This window comes from Miscanthus floridulus, chromosome 11 (genome assembly GCF_019320115.1).
Source record: "Miscanthus floridulus cultivar M001 chromosome 11, ASM1932011v1, whole genome shotgun sequence".
Taxonomy (NCBI): Eukaryota; Viridiplantae; Streptophyta; class Magnoliopsida; order Poales; family Poaceae; genus Miscanthus; species Miscanthus floridulus.
This window is the reverse complement of record NC_089590.1, coordinates 91954527-91971894: the sequence shown is the minus strand read 5'-3', so window position 1 is coordinate 91971894 and position 17368 is coordinate 91954527. Positions and strand designations below refer to the sequence as shown.

Genomic DNA, 17368 nt, shown 5'->3' with positions numbered 1-17368 from the left:
CAGTAAGATTTGGCATTTGTGGCTAATTTTATAGCCAGTATAAGATCGGAACTCGGAAGGTTTCCGGTTTGCGCTTTGCGGCTTCGATGCACTGTCCCAGTCTCCCAGACTGGCGCAACATGCATGTCCACGTTCACAAAAACTCCAACGCCATTTGAATTGCCCTCTGGGATGCAAATGCAGTTCATCCATAACAAACACTAGTGCAACTTCATTCATGGCCGTGTATTTCATTATTGGTGACAATTATTCATGGTGTCAGGTTTACAAACGTCTCGTGAGCTTTTCTAATTTCATAGAAAGAAAGCAAAGCAACCAATCAGCACCGGACCAACAGATTTAGAAATTATTATACTAGCCACGGCAGAAAAGCTCTATTAACCAAAACTCTTGATAGGAAGAAATACTGTCGCCTCGTGTATAGAGATCAGAATACACAAAGTGTCAGCCTAAGTGATGCCGGAACAGAGAGGCCATCTCAATCTGCAGGGAACTTGAGCTGTCAAGTGATAATACATCTATGTTTATTTGAAATTAAGATTGCCGACGGAAGGTTTACTTACGGCAGTTAGAGCAGTTTCAGCACCCTTGTTTCCAGCCTTGCCACCAGCACGGTTTAGCGCCTGCAGTATTTGATTTAGCATTCTCAGCAGGATTTTGATAAGGAGAAAAACAGTGCACATGTTTTGAAAAGTAGTCAGATAATCAACAAAAAAGGTCACATTATGGACATGAAACTTTCTCATCACAAGTCACATTATGGACATGAAACTTTCTCATCACAAGGGAATACTTGTGTGAAACCTCTGCTTCGCTAACGTGGCCATTCTGGATTAAAGATGTCACTACTTTACAGGTGATGGAAATGTAATGATAGTGCCTGTAGCATGCACAAAATAGTGGGCACTCCTCAAAATAAGTTTGTATATGGCTTGGGAACTTGAACAATAGCATTTTGGTCAGCAACAAAAATCACTCTTGGCTGTTTACAGGTTTCTACTGGTCAGAAACTAGAAAATATTCAAAAAAGCATAAAATGAACACAACATAGCTCAAACAGCAATTAATTTTATTTTTGAAAACAAAATTTGGAACTACCCCGGAAACTGATCAGTTTTACACATGTGATGTGGGCCAGAAATCCAGTAACAATGAAGAACTACCCCTGCTTTGGGTTACCAAACATGATCTGGTGGCATGTAACAATTAATAAGATGTATACATGTACATGATAAAATCACGAAGTACCTGATCCATGTCTTCACAGGTTAGAACACCAAATACACAAGGAACACCTGTATCACCATTAAAAGCCAAAATAATCTGAGTCTGATTATTAACTGAATTAACCATCATAAAGAAAAAACAAGCCGAGCACACTGCAAAGTTTCACTTAATGTTGCAAAGTACTTTTATAGCACCAACTAGGCAACTATACAGCTATCTCATATAACCAAAACCTTCCAGTCCCACGCTAGTTGCTCACATTAACTATTGTAGGTTTCTGTAAGCTGTACTTGCCCAGAGTCACTTGACATGCAAAATTTTAGTCTACCCTAACCTGCTTGGGACTTTTTTGTCAACAACAACAACAACAACAACAACAAAGCCTTTAAGTCCCAAACAAGTTGGGGTAGGCTAGAGTTGAAACCCAACAGAAGCAATCAAGGTTCAGGCACGTGAATAGCTGTCTTCCAAGCACTCCTATCTAAGGCTAAGTCTTTGGGTATATTCCATCCTTTCAAGTCTCCTTTTATTGCCTCTACCCAAGTCAACTTCGGTCTTCCTCTGCCTCTCTTCACGTTACTATCCTGACTTAGGATTCCACTACGCACCGGTGCATCTGGAGGTCTCCGTTGCACATGTCCAAACCATCTCAACCGGTGTTGGACAAGCTTTTCTTCAATTGGCGCTACCCCTAATCTCTCACGTATATTATCGTTCCGAACTCGATCCCTTCTTGTATGACCGCAAATCCAACGCAACATACGCATTTCCGCGACACTTAGTTGTTGAATATGTCGTCTTTTCGTAGGCCAACATTCTGCACCATACAACATAGCAGGTCTAATCGCCGTCCTATAAAACTTGCCTTTTAGCTTCTGTGGTACCCTTTTGTCACATAGGACACCAGACGCTTGCCGCCACTTCATTCACCCTGCTTTGATTCTATGGCTAACATCTTCATCAATATCCCCGTCCCTCTGTAGCATTGATCCTAAATATCGAAAGGTATCCTTCCTAGGCACTACTTGACCTTCCAAACTAACATCTTCCTCCTCCCGAGTAGTAGTGCCGAAGTCACATCTCATATACTCAGTTTTAGTTCTACTAAGTCTAAAACCTTTGGACTCCAAAGTCTCCCGCCATAACTCCAGTTTCTGATTCACTCCTGTCCGGCTTTCATCAACTAGCACTACATCGTCCGCGAAAAGCATACACCAAGGGATGTCCCCTTGTATGTCCCTTGTGACCTCATCCATCACTAAAGCAAACAAATAAGGGCTCAAAGCTGACCCTTGATGTAGTCCTATCCTAATCGGGAAGTCATTCATGTCTCCATCACTTGTTCAAACTCTAGTCACAACATTGTTGTACATGTCCTTAATGAGCCCAACGTACTTCGTTGGGACTTTATGTTTGTCCAAAGCCCACCACATAACATTCCTTGGTATTTTATCATAAGCCTTCTCCAAGTCAATAAAAACCATGTGTAGGTCCTTCTTCTTCTCCCTATACCGCTCCATAACTTGTCTTATTAAGAAAATGGCTTCCATGGTTGACCTTCCGGGCATAAAACCAAATTGGTTCATAGAGACCCGCGTTATTGCTCTCAAGCGATGCTCGATAACTCTCTCCCATAGTTTCATAGTATGGCTCATCAACTTAATTCCCCGGTAATTTGTACAACTTTGAATATCCCCTTTATTCTTGTAGATCGGTACCAATATACTTCTCCTCCACTCATCAGGCATCTTGTTCGATCGAAAAATATGGTTGAACAGCTTGGTTAACCATACTACAGCTATGTCCCCGAGGCATCTCCACACCTCGATTGGGATACCATCCGGTCCCATCGCCTTACCTCCTTTCATCCTTTTCAACGCCTCTCTGACCTCATATGCTTGGGACTTTTTTGTCATTGTACTTAATATGCATATTCGCTGAGAAACAACAATTAATTAAACATATAAAAAAGTTTCAATACCTGCGGGAATATGTTTAAGAGCTCAATATTTCAACATGCTAGACAACCTTTTTAACACTTAAAAGCTAGAAGAAAAGGAATGTACTTAGAATTACCCTCCGATGAGACAGGAAGTTCTCTACTGCATGACACATGAAGGGGAAGAACAGAAAACAACATACCAGCAGATAATCCAGCATTGAGTACACCTGATGCAGCTGAGTTTGCAACAGCATCATAGTGGGTTGTGTCACCTCTAATCTGCAAAACATTTTTTAAGGAACAATTCCAAAATTAAATAGAAGCAGCTACTGCTAAATGCTATCTTTTTTTTCGACTTTAGACTTTCATTCATTACTGCTAAATGCTATCAATGAGTTTGCAAAGTATAGGTTCAATTTGATATTACCACACGAGCATCATGATAAATGTAGATAAAAGGGCCAAATAATAATACAATTAGGTAGACAATATTGTTATTTGTTACCTATACCTATGCTATTTGATACAACCTTTCACAGAGGTTATATAATATAGATGGGCACATGGGTAAAACATGTTAAGAACGAGATATCGCCAGAAGCCATGCACTTTCAAAGATAGTTTGAGAAGTACAAAACAGATTGAAAAAGTAAATGTTTTTTAGAGTTCTTTGGTTTCTTTCTCAGTTGTAATTGACATGTGGATGTAACATTTCGTAGCTCAATGTAAAATTTAAGAAGGATCAGCTCCAAAAAATGTTCAGAGGATAGTTTACAAAAGCACAGGTCTACTAATCTTCTTTATAATTCCTCATGTGCACAATTCATGGGGATGTATAATGTAAAATGTGAGAGGATATATCTAAACTGTTATAGTATTAGGAAAATGAACATCAAATGAAAAGTACAAAGCGATAAAAATTCATATGTGTAATATGGAAATGATATGAAACTAATCAATTAATCAACTCACCACAGCTCCAATGCACAGAATCGCATCAAATTTTCCAGATTTCCCAAGCTTTTGTGCCGTTATAGGAACTTCAAAGCTTCCAGGAACACTAACAACCTAAAGAAGAATTTGTATCTGAGTACAATTGCGTTTTCCAAAAGTTTCTGAAACATTTCAGATGTGTATACAACTGTGTAGCTCATCACTAACGTTGTTTGAAGTCATGTTTGCAGATGAATAGTAGAACTCTACATGGTGCAATTTTCTGCGTGCTTTTTGTAGCAAAGAATTTATATGGTAGCAGCTTTCCTATTCAAGTGCATATTATGCTACAGATTCTAAGACAACTTTGTTTAATAATTCAAGGTATTTAATACTAGTGATTATCTAAAATTGAATATACAACACAACATTCATCAAATTTACATAAGAATAACTCACAGAGACAAAATCATGAAATGAACTAGCTATCTATCAGTCAAATTATCATAGCAGCAATAAGCACTGAGGTTGGTAGTAAGGGAATAACTAAAGATATTTATTGGCCCTGAAAAACTACATGTCCTACCATTCCAGAATATTTATTATGCACAATTAAATAAACAAAGGACAAGGCTTTAGAAGTTAAAAAGTCAACCCTACCAAGTACATTAACCATCCAAAGATAGTTCTCTGTATGGCTCATGGGTCCTTAAGACCTTGACAAAAAACCATCAGGATGGAGCGTAAGTATATAATAAGTACACTCAATAGGACTGCCAATTTTTTAAAGTTGTGATAAAGCAATAAGGATCAACGTTACTTGCAAGAAATTCCTTAACAGATTAGTATGACGCTGAACAACTTCAACCAACCAGAAGAGATAAGATGCGTACTGTTATATTTTCTGCTTTAACAGAGTATCGCTCGAAAGTTTCTAGGGCACCCTGCAGTAACAAATTTGTAACGACCTCATTGAACCGTGCCACAACCTACAGTTAAATAAGCAACCATACAGTCATTGGATTGTGCATTCAGAGGTAAAAGGTGTGGAAGCGCAGAAAAGCAACTGTTTTTCAAAGAAAAACATATCAGTAACCTATGGTTTTTGTTCACTAAGGTCCCATCAATATTCCATCAATTATATAGCAAAGGAATAGGTGTTTCTCGATTAAGTAATGCTCAACTCACCACCCCAAACCTGAGCCCCTCGTTGCTGGTCAAAGATCCCATCAACTTCTGGTGTCCCGCGGCAGCGACCACATCAGAGCGCTGTGACAATCCAATGCATGAGATCAATGCGGCTGGCCATGCTGCACGAAGCAAAAACAAGAGGAATAAATCAAGATAAGCAGGACAGTGATTGTTAAGGAATTGAGGCAAGAACGGACGCTTACGATGAGAGGAGAAGGAGATGGTGGCAGGTGCACGCCTCAGGGGCATGCTAGGAAGCCGCACACAGGGGGAGTTCGTAGCCACAGAGGATGTCACAGGAGCAGTTGCCATCGCCCGCGTGTGGGTTCCGACAGCTACTCTACTGAACTACTGTGGTGCAGGTGGATGTCAGCGATGTTTCCGAGCCTGAGAAAAACAAGATAGCCAGCAGGAGTCACATCTCACGGTGTGTTCCAGCCTTTCAGGTTGCACACGAGGTACTAATTGACCAAAATACAAAAAAAAAAGAACTTCAAAACTTAAGAATTCATTTGGAACACAGGGATTTTGTTTTAGTCATATTATATCAAATTATTTCCTATAAAAGCTCCTGCATTCCTAATAGGAATTCAGTTTTTGGTCGAGAGTTTCAGAAACATTGTGCTTTCAATGTTGTTTTTGGATTTATGACACTGAAACGTTAAACCCATATTCTTGGACAATTTTCACCTTTTTGCAATTTAATTGCTCCAACGATCGATCAAGGTGTAGCTTGCTGAATAACGAGGCAACATGTACACTCGTGAGTCAATGATTAGAATCAGATCCGAATTCGAATACAAATAGCCAAATAGCTGAAGTTAGGGTCTGGGTGCTCGGTTTCGCACAGCAGCTAGGGATGAGAAGGGGCGGGAGTACCTGGTGGGTGCTCGTCGCCGGCGACGGGCCCAGCGAAGACCTGGGGGCGGCGGCGGCGGTCGTCCAATCGTCGCCGAGAGAGAGAAAGAGAGCGCACGAGCGGAACGGGAGAAGAAAGGCGTTTTTTGAGTGGGGCTGTACTGAGCCTGACCTGTCGCTGTCGGTTTTGACTCTTTTGAGCAATAGCCGCCCATAGCTGGCTGATTAAGCGGACCCGCATGTCAGAGTCTTGGGCCCCTGACACACCAGTCCCAAAACCCCACGGTATCGTGAGACCCTAGCTACTGCTGCCGCCGCCGTCGGTGCCCGGCGACGGCGATCCCCATGGGCGCGTCGGCCTCCGTGTTCTCGCTCCCCACGGCCGCCGCGCTCCCCGCAGCCGCTACCGCCGTCGCCGGGGCCGCCGGCTGCTTCGCGCTCGGCTACCTCCTCGCCCTCGCCCGCCATCCGCTCCACGCCGCCGCCCCAGGTTCCGGGGGGCCCTCCGATGACGATTCCGAGGATGACTCGGAAGAAGATGATGGCGAAAACTCCGGCCGCAGCCGCGCCGCCAAGCGGGCGGGCGGGCAGAAGAGGACCGGGCTCCGGCTGCTCTACTGGGCACGGAACGTGGTGACCAAGTCCGACTCCGCCAGGGAGGCGGAGAGGTCCCAGTCTCAGGCCGCCGCCAGCCCCCTGGAGATCGAGAACCTTGCTGAGATAATAGAAGATTTCAAAATGGTACTGCAGATTTAGCTCAGACATCTACCAGTTTGGTGTGTTGGGTGGTGTTTTGGGGCGGGGATAGAACTAAGGGATGCTCAGTTATGTTGGTTGTTTCTTTGGTTGTAGGTGCTGGTCGTGAGGAATGATCTGAAGATGGGGAAGGGGAAGATTGCAGCACAATGCAGGTGAGACCTTGTTCGCTTCACTTAAACCATGATTGAAGATGAGTGTATACTGGGAGAAATGAACATAACATACCTCACTAGTTACCCTGAATGTTTGGCTAGTTTGTATAATGTATACCATGTGGTTTTCAGAAAAATTAAATTGATGGCTATGCCTTTGAACCAAAGAATGCCTGTCTCGTCTTTAGCACAGGAGATTTTAGGATCCATGTCTGTCTGATAGTGCTGTAGCCTTATGAATTATGATGTACTTTGATGGACTTCAAATGAATAGACACTGGATTAGTAATGACCAAACTTTAGAACCTGTACAAATATTGTCGTCTTCAGTGCAGAAGTGAAAATTAGTAGAACAAAAAATTGATCATGTTTGTTTGATATGTGGTGCCAGTGTCTTTGTTCTTTCTATGCTGGCAGTTACTTGTTTTGAATTAAATAGTAGTGTTCCTGCTGTTTGGTGTATTTGGTGTATTTAGGGTGTAGTAAAGTAATCCATAGAAGTGCATAATATTGTGTGGATTTATTCACTCTACAAATCAGCAGATAGATGAAGATACGGGACTATGTAGTTATATTTAGATAGGTTGGCTGACTCATATAGGTTATATCTGATTCTGTAGTTTGTTTGGCTCAAACATCACAGTTTTTGATATAATAGCCATACCAGCTGCCTCTCCTATCCAATACAAATTTATCAACTGTGTTTGGATGGCAAAATCAGTGCTACCAATCTTGGTTGCTTCACATAGTATGACTTACGGTGCGTCCAAAGTTTTGATAGCTTCGACAAAGCAGAAATGAACCAATATAATTTTTTAGTCAGCAATCTTTGGCCAGACAGCCATGCAACATCTGTTGCCATAGTAAATGTACTGCTAATATCTGTGATGTATTTATCAGTGTTATCAGCCACATTATCCTCGCAAATACTGTCTGGCTTTAACTAAGTCTTAGGGCACATATGATGTTGCATTTACTTGGGCCATGAAACATATGTACATTTTAGCTTTAATGAATTGAATTACCAGGCTAAGAAATTGATGCTGATCTTTGCCTCCAGCACTTCAGTTGTTACCTTAAGCAGTGAAAGAGTTATCATACTTAATATACTTTTCTGTTTTTTAAATATCAGCATTGATTAAAATGTCGGTTTCCTTTTTTTTTCTGTTTTTTTAGTCATGCAACTCTTGGGCTATTCAAAAAACTCCAACAGAGAGCTCCGAAATCACTAAGAAGGTATTGTTCCAAAACAATTCCTTGTGTTGTTTGAACTTTGAAGGTTCTTCCAAATGTTTGACTTCATATTCCACTGAGATAAGAAAACATTTGCCAAATTTCCTTGGCTCTCTGTTTTCCATGTTTTGCAGGTGGGAGCGGTGTGGGCAAGTTAAAGTGGTTGTGAAAATAGAAAGCGAGGAAGATATGCTTGTTTTACAAGTAAATATTCTTCATTCTTACATGTTGACTATTTTGAATCTCCTTTTCTGAGATCCAAACATGATGAAATGACCTTGAAGAGAAAATAACACTTCATTCTGGAATAGTTCCATAACGTGTTGCATGATGCGACCGTTTTTTATTTTTTAGAGAAATCTTTTTGCTCCAATTTTTTACTGAAGAGAAAAATAAAAGCCTGCTGTAAATTCCTGAAACATGGCAAGGGTTTGACCTATTTCTTTTTGTGGGGAACTCCCCTGCGTTTTTTTGTAACAAATGTAGAACTTGCCCTTTAAAAAAAACAATACTTCTGTTTCTTGCTCAGTGTGTCTAAATTTACCTTTTTTATGCAGGGGAGAGCAAAGTCTTTGAATCTGCCAACTCACATAACCATAGACGCTGGAAGAACACAAATTGCTCCAAGTGAGTTTTTCAAGTTTTGGATTGTAACATTCTCTTTCTTATTATGGTTTTCTGTTGATTTGAATTTTGCCTTGCCTCTAAACTTTATGTAGATTCAAGGACAGTCATGGCTATTCTTGGTAATCTGCATTCAACTCACATTCCCATGATATATTCAGTGTATTATTGCTTGTTCTGTAACTGATCCTACCGTTCCAATCGGGCAGGGCCAGCTGATATGGTTGATGATGTTACTGGCGGTCTGAAGCTTTTGTAAAAAATCACCTTGTTTGCATTCTCAACTTGGGCCTTTATAGAGCTGTGCTGGAACTTTACAGCCCACAGTGGTCTCCGCACTTGCACTGATGTAGTGATGTGCAGAAGAAGAATGAACCTTGGCCTTGGTTGACCCGATGTCCATGAATTTATTTGAAAGGAGGTTGCATTCTTTTTCACTTGTATCGACTGTTATCTTTGGAGTTGTGATTTTGGCAGCCCCAGTTTGGGTTTTAGAGAACTTAAATGTTGAGAATTTATAGACCATCATTTCTTCTGTAACATAGATAAGAAAAGATTTCACTGTTGTCCCTTTCCTTTTTGATTTTCTTTTTAACTCGCTGTCATGGACCCAATACTGAGTTGCTTTGCAGAAGTCATCTTGGTTGTGGATGTGCATCGGAAATCAGAGTTACTAAGATTTCTGACCAGAGAGTGTATTACGCACCCCTGATGGCTTATTGCTAGAATTGTCAGCTTACTCAATCTGTTGCACTCTACAGCACTCATGCTGAATCAACCAATGGAAGGAACTCAGGATTCAGGAACAGTGTCAGTGTTCCTGTTCAGGAAACGGATTACTGTGCCATGATCCTATACATATATAATTTAATATATATAAGCTGAGGAGGGGGGATTTTGGATCTTGAGTTCAGCCAAGGTTTAGGGCGTGTTTGCTTCAAACCCTTATTTGGGATTGGGGTTTGTTCGGATGGATCAGCAGGATAAATACGCAAATTCGAAGGAGCTACTGGTCGTGTAAACCAAATTTGTGCAAACGAGATGCCGAAGCTTGGCATTGCTTCTTCCTTTCTCTATCTTCTCTCGTCTATTCTGCTATATACCGCACGAGGTTTGGAGGTTGGGAGGAATGCTCAAAAGAAAACGTGCCAAGACAAATGTAGTGAGATAAATCCGATCAGGCAGTCATAAATAAAGTCAGCAAACAAGCGATTCATCCTGAGCAATTCTGTCTGGATGAAGAAGATAAATCCAATCCAGCAGTCATATATCCTGATCGCTGAAGTCACACTTTCAGACAAGAGAATCATTCCACTTTTTATTGTTTATTATTAACTAATCCGTTCCCGTCCTAGTGGATCAAATGCTCTGCAGCCTGCTGTTGTTGTCACCAAAGATCCTGTTGAGGATTGCAGCGAGCCTGATACCTCCTTGCGCTATTCTCTTGCGAACAACCGGCAGCGCAGAGAAGTAATCGTCTGCATTTATTTGCAGTAGTTTCAACCGGATCACATATATTCACATCACGTTTTTACAAAATCATTTGATCTTGTGTTCAGTTCAGAGCCTACCTCCCAAGACGGAGCCTTGCTTGACACCCGCATACGCCACGTCACACGCCAGCTGTGCACTCTCCATAGCGTACCTGCATTCAGATTCAGAGCGGTCGTTAGCCTCATCTGAAGATCAGTAGGTTCATTACTTCCAAACAGAGAGCTTGAGCGACTTGTTGCAGATCTCGAGCTCACTTGTCAGCACAAGTCTTCGTTTTGCTAGGGCACGCCTCCCACTGCTCCTCTTCGTCGGACCAATTCTCCTTCAGGATGCACAGACATATAATAACAGCAGCTCAATCTCTAGCTAGCTAGTCCCCAGAACTAACATCATGGCGAAAACTGAAGTGAATCGAAGCACCGCACGCTATGCATGATCAATGCAGTAGAGCACTTGTACTCACAGTGATGTTGAGCATGATGACATTGGTCATGATGCTCAGGTCGTTGCCGTAGTAGTCCTTCATGGCTTTCTCGATGATGTCCTGATCCCACACACGGTGGAGGTTGGTCATGGTTCTGTTGTACCAGTTGACGGCGATGGTGTTGCCGCCGTAGTCCTGGACGCTGCCGCAGTGGAGGGGCTGGTGGATGTCGCCCAGGAAGTGCGCCAGGAACATCAGGCTTACCGTCGCCCGTCGGATCAACGCCTGGTGGCAGTGACAGTGCGTGTAACAAGGATTATATATTAGTATTACAGAGTGATAAAAAGACATAGTACAATGAGGGATGGTCTGAGGCATGCTTACTTGGAGCTGATGAGTTCATTAGCGCTGCAGTGTAGTTGTTGATTCCTCCGACCACACACATGTCCTTCTCTCCTTTCATGTTGCGACAGTCCCCTGCTCACAAACATTGTCCATTACACCACAACATGTACAGGTAGTCTTGGATGGATGCCGCTGAGAGGCTATAGAGCTTACTGTCGTAGATGAACTGGCAGTCTCCCTGCGTGTCGGCGAAGTGCAGCTCACCGGACCACGGGTACCTGCGCCGCTCATCGTCGGCCCACGAGCACGTCGCCGCGAGCTCGCCGCCGGCCCACTCCGGCAGGAGCTTCGCCACCGCCGCCGAGGCCTCGCTCGTCAGAAAGTTCTGCATGCAGTTTTCAGCTCATCATCAGAGAAATGAAATCCGGTCAACGGCAAACAAATACTGTAATAAAAAAATCACTCAACAGAGCTCTTGTTCTGTTACAGTGTTACCTCGGCGATCTTGCACACCATGTAGTGGCCCTCCTTGCGCCATGCGTGGGCGGCGGTAGGAGCTCTCGCCACCACGGTGAAGAGGAGGACTTGAAGGAGGAGCAGCAGCCGCATTTTCGTAGCTTATTGGCTTAGCAGCTACAGAACCTCTCTGTCACTCTCTTCTCTTCAGTGTTGTAAGCTGTAGCCCATGCCAGTGCCTTTATACACAGGCTAATCCATGCCAGCCGCGTTTTGATTCCTCCTGTCCACGATGCCTTTTATGTACGAAAATAAGTATATATACTTCACGTGTGACTGTCGTGGCTAGGGTTTGCACCAATTGAAGCAATATGATAATGCACATATGTAGCTAGGCTAGAGATAAATATGCATATTTTGCTCTCAGCTTTTGTTACTTTATTCAATAAAAAAAGTTTTGCTGACAGCGAGGCGTGCGTAGTTCACATGTGCAGCAAATTGTACCCCAACCCACGCGGGCCACGCCGTTGTGAATTGTACTGTATATATAATATATTGAGAACTGCCCCTGTGTCTCTTTTATAAAATTTTACACAGATCTCGATACAAAATTTGCTAATGAACTGTTCTATTAATCATTCCTTTTCCCCCCTCGGATCTCATACCAAAGCGGATAGGGGAACCCGAAGGCAAAAGCTATTAACAAAATCATTATTAATTAAAATTTTATTTTCTTTGAGATCGACGCAACTCTATATATTATATTATTATTAATATTTGGCCAATAGAAGGCTAAAAGTCTTAGAAATTACTACATGAAGAAAATACAATTAAAGGGCCCATTGATAAATATAAATTATCTATCACTACTATTATGCAAAAAAACATTAAAAATCACTATACATAATTACATATTCCACTATTACCCACTTATGTCATTATTAAGAAAAACATGAAGCCCTATACATGTCGTATTTAATGCATTTATATTTAAGGTTGAAGTTCATATAATATATGATAAAATACAAATATATTTCAAAATGACAATTAAAAAATAAAAACATAGTAAACAAATCAAAGGACATAAAATCCATTATAAGAGAATAATGATCTATCTATATTGTGCAAAAATACAGGCGCCTGCGTTTTGTTGATCTACGTAGCCAAGGATAATATCCCCTCACAATAGATGGAGGGGATGACTCTATATGAGATCAAAATGTGTTGACACTTATAATGCCACAGAGCATAATTAATGGCTTCAGTTGCTACACAGCAATTGAAAAAACTTTACATCAAAGAAAAAAAATCAGATTAGAAAGGAGGAATAAAAAAGCCAAGTAAAAGAAATACAAGGACAATTACAGATACAGCTACAACTGTCCATGGCCAGTAAGTAGTAAAGATTCTGAGGAGCTATTTGGGACCCACCGCGTTCCCAGCAAACCAGGCTAGGGAGTGGTCGGTGGCCCGGCGGGGGCCGACTAACAGGCCAATATAGGAAACCAAACAGATAGCTTTTTTGGAGTCTGATTGGGAGACCGACACCCAACCAAACAGGCCCTAAATGTCATGTTGTATTGCTTCCAACATACATCGTATGTCCTACGCTTCGTTGTCGAATACTCGCGTATATCGGTCCCATCTATAGATTCCATTCCGTGTATACTATGCACGTTGTTGAATGACGCCTCTTGTTGTGCCAACAATTGGAGGAATCTGATATGTGTACGTCTTGCGAATTGCGATTGCTAATTTTATTCAACCACGCCTCATCGCAGTGGCTCTCTCTGTAGCCACAACAACCGAACGCCGATGTGAATATATATAATGTATATTTATGATTTTGAGCATGCGTGACTGATTCGGTTGTAGTGTCCCAACTTAATTAATTAGTAATAAAGCAGTACTATCCATTGCATTTGCATGCGACTGAGCAGGGAAGCAACAAGAGATTCCGAATTCCATTCCCGGCCCAAACAGCAAAGCATCCCATTCCCAGCATGCTGGAGACACACATGCGCAGTGGTGGAAACAAGGCATGTATATATGCCCTTCCCTTTGCAAAACGATAATGCTTGTCCGCGTCCAGTCTGTCCGGACGGATCGTTCCGTACTCGTTTTGCGCGCCCTGCACCCGCCCGCCCGTGCCGTGCCGCTCGCTCCGCACGTCCCGCGCCCCTAGCGCCCTGCCCGCCTGCGCCGTTGCTAGCTCTCGCGCCGCTTGCTCCGCGTGCCCCACGCCGTTGCTCGCTCCAGCCCGCGTGGATTCGCCCTGGCCGTCACACGCCCCGACTCTTGCGGCCGTCTCGTAGGATGGCCTCCACCGCGTCAGTTCACCGTGCCGCCTGCGTCATGTTGCGCTGAAAACACGTGTTGCAAACATATGTTTCAGATGTTTTAAATGTATGTTTTAAGTGTGTCGTATAGGATGTTGCAAAGGTAGATCCTGATGTTGCACTTATTGCAATAGCTATACACATATGTTGCAAGAGTTTGTTCAAAGTATTTCATCTGTTTCTGACGTATGTTGCAAGTATTATAACTGGACGTTGCATATGTTGCAATGGCTATGTTGTAAGTGTATGTTCCAAATATTTTATCTGTTTTAGACGTATGTTGCAATTTATTTCATTTAAGTGTTGTAAAAGTAGATATGAATGTACGGTAGTCAAGCTAGAAAGAGACAGCTAGCACGGGAGCCATGGGGCGTCAGCTGGTAAGCTGGTGCAACACTCCACCGGAGGACGCGTGGGTATGCGCTGTCATACGTGGCTCTGGCGCTGCCTGAATCAACGACATGCTCGCCTACGCCGTCGTCAGGTCCGTGGACTAGTTCGGGGTCAGACCGGCGCGGGCGAGGGAGCTTAGGGCGTGTTTGCTCACCTGTCTCTGCCCGGCATGGCCGGCTGGCCTGGTCGTGGCCAGCCTAGGCCCGGCTGACATGGTGCAAGCACTCTTGTTTGCTCCATTGAATCAAATGAGCCAGGCCAAACAGGGATTGTGTTTGTTTCTCTGTACCACGTGTTATGCTCACCTTGCATCCAAGAAGTGGTAGCATTACCACACAAGTCCTCCCCTTCTCTATCCTTGTAGTCATTTCATCAAACACACTGCAGGGTCTGCTTGGACGAGGCAGAGCGGCGGCCACGAGCTCCGACACCCAGGTCCTCCTTGCCGGCCGCGCGCTCAGGTCCTCCTTACCGGCCTCGCGGTTGAGGACGACGAGCAGCACCGCGTCGTGGAGCCGCTCGAATTGGTTCACGTCCTTGGCCCCATCGCATGGCATCCCACCACCTCCTCCAGCTGCTGCTGCTGCCGCGGCGCCGCCGAGGAGTCCGCGTCGAGGTACTCCGGGGAGGCCGTGAGGACGGCGGCACAGAAGAGGAGGTGTGTGGTGGGGCGGTGGGCACGTCACCGGTAGGCGAAAGGAGGAAGCCGCGCGACGGTGAAGGAGAAGCGAACGGAGAAGAGAGGAGGTGAGGCCGGGAGGTGACGAGCTCGCGCACCGTGTGCTCCGTCTCGCTCCGCCGAGCCGGGCCGCCAAGAAACGAACCCCCTGGTCGTTTCCTGGGAGCCAGGCTGCAGGCTGCTTTGAGCAGCGTGCGAGCCAGGCCAGGGAGCGGGCCACGGACGACAAACACGGGCCGCTGCAGCTGGGGAGCGCGAGCCACCGTCCGGGCCAGGGTCGCAAACGCGCCCTTAGAGTCTTAGACGGGCGCGGGCGGACGCCGCATCCGGAGCGAGGATGGGTGCGGGTGCGGGCGCGGGCGCAGGCGCTGGAGGGCGCTAGTATAGTATCGCCCTTTGCAAAAGAGAGAAGATCGTACTCCGGCTTGGTTGGTGGCATACTGGCACGTATATCTATCTTTGTCACCAACGCTCCCTGCTGGAAAGTATCTTCTTTGTCAGGCCGCGTAGGTTCAGAGTTCAGACTTCACGTGAAGAAGAGGTTCAGACGTCATGTACATGAAGGAGAGAACTGGGAGAAAGAAACGATGGGAACTGGGAGAGCCGCCTAGAACTATCAGAGATTCAGAGTCCGGGGGACGGGCGTACTGGTCGAATTGGCAGTCCCCCGGCGTGTCTGTTAGAACCAGGCGTTGCCCTGGGTCCTCGAGCTCAGGCCTCGACGGCGACGCGCCACCGGTGTGGTGACCGCGGCGACTGAGTAACAGATGGAACAAGATTGTGAGAGAATAATGCGCTGCCTAAACATCGCAGCTTCTCCGGCCTCTATTGTTTCTTATTTATAATGATAGATGGGATCACGGAACATGTCTCCGCATATCCCCGCGCCACGCCGCACACCGTGTGCCACGCCGTTTCACCCGCGACGCGCACCACGTGCTGCGGCATACGTCGTGACGCCTACCGACCGAGAACTCCAGATCGTGTCATGCCCAAGCACGCCTCTGGCCACGCCCAATCTGCTAACTCGACTAGACTCCTATGACTTGACGATTTAACAACGAAATCCTAACCGAATGATGCAACAGTTTAGCTAACGTGTCGGCGAAGTGCAGGGGGCTGGACCAGCGGTACCGGCTCCGCTGCGTGTCCGCCCACGAGGCCACGAGCACGTCTCCGCGGCAGCAGGTCCTTCACCGCCGTCGAGGCCTTTTTCGTCAGAAAGCTCTGCAAGGTATTTCAGCCCACAGTTACAACCAACTTCTCCAGGTTGCTTGTGCTAGGCTGAATTGAAGCTGGTCTGGTTACCTCGGCGATCTTGCACACCATGAGGACGTGAAGAAGCAGGAGCACGCCCATCCCAGCTCTGGCTTTGCTCGATCGCTGTTTTCTCACCTTTGCTACCTCCTGTCTGTGCTGGTACACCGGCTAGCTGACGCGATCCGTGTTTGGATTCCTTCGGTTCCGATCTACAACTTGAGCCCTGACGAGGACTTGAAAATTTCTCTGGATGGACTGGATGCATGCACGTGACTCTCGACGAAATGGTTTGCAGCGACTGCATCAATATGTTAGTACTAGTTGATACTGGGACTAGGATGGAGATAAGCATCTTCATTAATTTATTTCCTACAGAAGGCATTGACTCTGAGCTATTTAGAACCAATTTGAGGAACCGATTTGAAAATTCTAATTTCTGTGTTCTAACATACTGACTTTGACTTTGAGCTATTTAGAACCAATTTGGGGAAGCATCACCGATGGCAAGAACAGGCATATTCGCACGAGCACATCGTTTGAACAATATGATAATGATAACTCATGAACAATTTGCACGTTAATTTATACAGCAGCAGTAGTATATACCCAACTTCAGTCGACAGAGCCCTGAAGCCGGCTTCAATCCACTGACTGCCCTCGCTATGGATGACTGGACAGCAAGAAGTTGCACCAAACAACTCTTTGGTCGGTCACTATATATCCAGTCTCCACCACAGGGTTCATAATTTTGGCAGAACAATTCAGTTTCCAACACTACAGTCTACAGATCTAGCCTGTACAGTACTGCCGGTTCTAGTATTGCTAGAAATCGTTCATGGGCGCTCGTGCTGACGGACACTCATATTGCAGCCCTGAGCCCTGCACTGCAGGGTCAGGGTGGGAAAGGTGCGTTGAAAGGTGGCTGGCATATGGGAACGGGCCTCGAGCCCTCGACAGAAGGCGCCCTCGTGCTGTCGTGCAGTTGTTCTTGTTCCAGAACTTTAGTCCAGACAATGCAATAGCACTGGGCCACTGTGTGAAAATTTTAATGCGTGAGTG

At 44.8% G+C, this 17368-nt stretch overlaps 3 protein-coding genes across 3 annotated transcripts; 1 reads left to right on the top strand and 2 right to left on the bottom strand.

Moving 5' to 3' along the window:
• Positions 1-201: 201 nt before the first annotated feature.
• Positions 202-6322, bottom strand: LOC136492617 (6,7-dimethyl-8-ribityllumazine synthase, chloroplastic-like). Its single transcript, XM_066488597.1, has 9 exons — positions 6173-6322; positions 5497-5680; positions 5291-5412; positions 4996-5091; positions 4142-4237; positions 3370-3448; positions 1249-1295; positions 564-623; positions 202-483 (listed from the first exon to the last, which is right to left on the bottom strand). The coding sequence occupies exons 2-9, from the start codon at positions 5603-5605 to the stop codon at positions 445-447; spliced, it is 648 nt and encodes a 215-aa protein (XP_066344694.1). The 5' UTR covers positions 5606-5680; positions 6173-6322; the 3' UTR covers positions 202-444.
• A 67-nt stretch (positions 6323-6389) lies between these two features.
• Positions 6390-9484, top strand: LOC136492616 (uncharacterized). The gene is made up of 7 exons (XM_066488596.1): positions 6390-6892; positions 7004-7062; positions 8239-8298; positions 8430-8499; positions 8853-8922; positions 9015-9041; positions 9129-9484. Exons 1-7 carry the CDS (start codon positions 6497-6499, stop codon positions 9176-9178), a joined length of 732 nt encoding a protein of 243 aa, XP_066344693.1. The 5' UTR covers positions 6390-6496; the 3' UTR covers positions 9179-9484.
• Positions 9485-10069: 585 nt separating this feature from the next.
• LOC136492615 (endonuclease 2-like) lies at positions 10070-11907 on the bottom strand. The gene is made up of 7 exons (XM_066488594.1): positions 11678-11907; positions 11396-11567; positions 11216-11314; positions 10877-11109; positions 10668-10735; positions 10491-10564; positions 10070-10397 (listed from the first exon to the last, which is right to left on the bottom strand). The coding sequence occupies exons 1-7, from the start codon at positions 11789-11791 to the stop codon at positions 10279-10281; spliced, it is 879 nt and encodes a 292-aa protein (XP_066344691.1). The 5' UTR covers positions 11792-11907; the 3' UTR covers positions 10070-10278.
• Positions 11908-17368: the final 5461 nt, after the last annotated feature.

Coding starts and splice junctions, on each gene's coding strand:
- LOC136492617 (XM_066488597.1), bottom strand. CDS start 5,605: ATGGCAACTGCTCCTGTGACATCCTCTGTGGCTACGAACTCCCCCTGT. Junction 4,238..4,995: donor TTAAAGCAGAAAATATAACA/GTACGCATCTTA, acceptor ATTCTTCTTTAG/GTTGTTAGTGTTCCTGGAAG. Junction 3,449..4,141: donor TTCTGTGCATTGGAGCTGTG/GTGAGTTGATTA, acceptor AATGTTTTGCAG/ATTAGAGGTGACACAACCCA.
- LOC136492616 (XM_066488596.1), top strand. CDS start 6,497: ATGGGCGCGTCGGCCTCCGTGTTCTCGCTCCCCACGGCCGCCGCGCTC. Junction 8,299..8,429: donor GCTCCGAAATCACTAAGAAG/GTATTGTTCCAA, acceptor CATGTTTTGCAG/GTGGGAGCGGTGTGGGCAAG. Junction 8,500..8,852: donor AAGATATGCTTGTTTTACAA/GTAAATATTCTT, acceptor TTTTTTATGCAG/GGGAGAGCAAAGTCTTTGAA.
- LOC136492615 (XM_066488594.1), bottom strand. CDS start 11,791: ATGCGGCTGCTGCTCCTCCTTCAAGTCCTCCTCTTCACCGTGGTGGCG. Junction 11,110..11,215: donor CTCATCAGCTCCAAGTAAGC/ATGCCTCAGACC, acceptor CGTTGATCCGAC/GGGCGACGGTAAGCCTGATG. Junction 10,565..10,667: donor ACGAAGACTTGTGCTGACAA/GTGAGCTCGAGA, acceptor ATCTGAATGCAG/GTACGCTATGGAGAGTGCAC.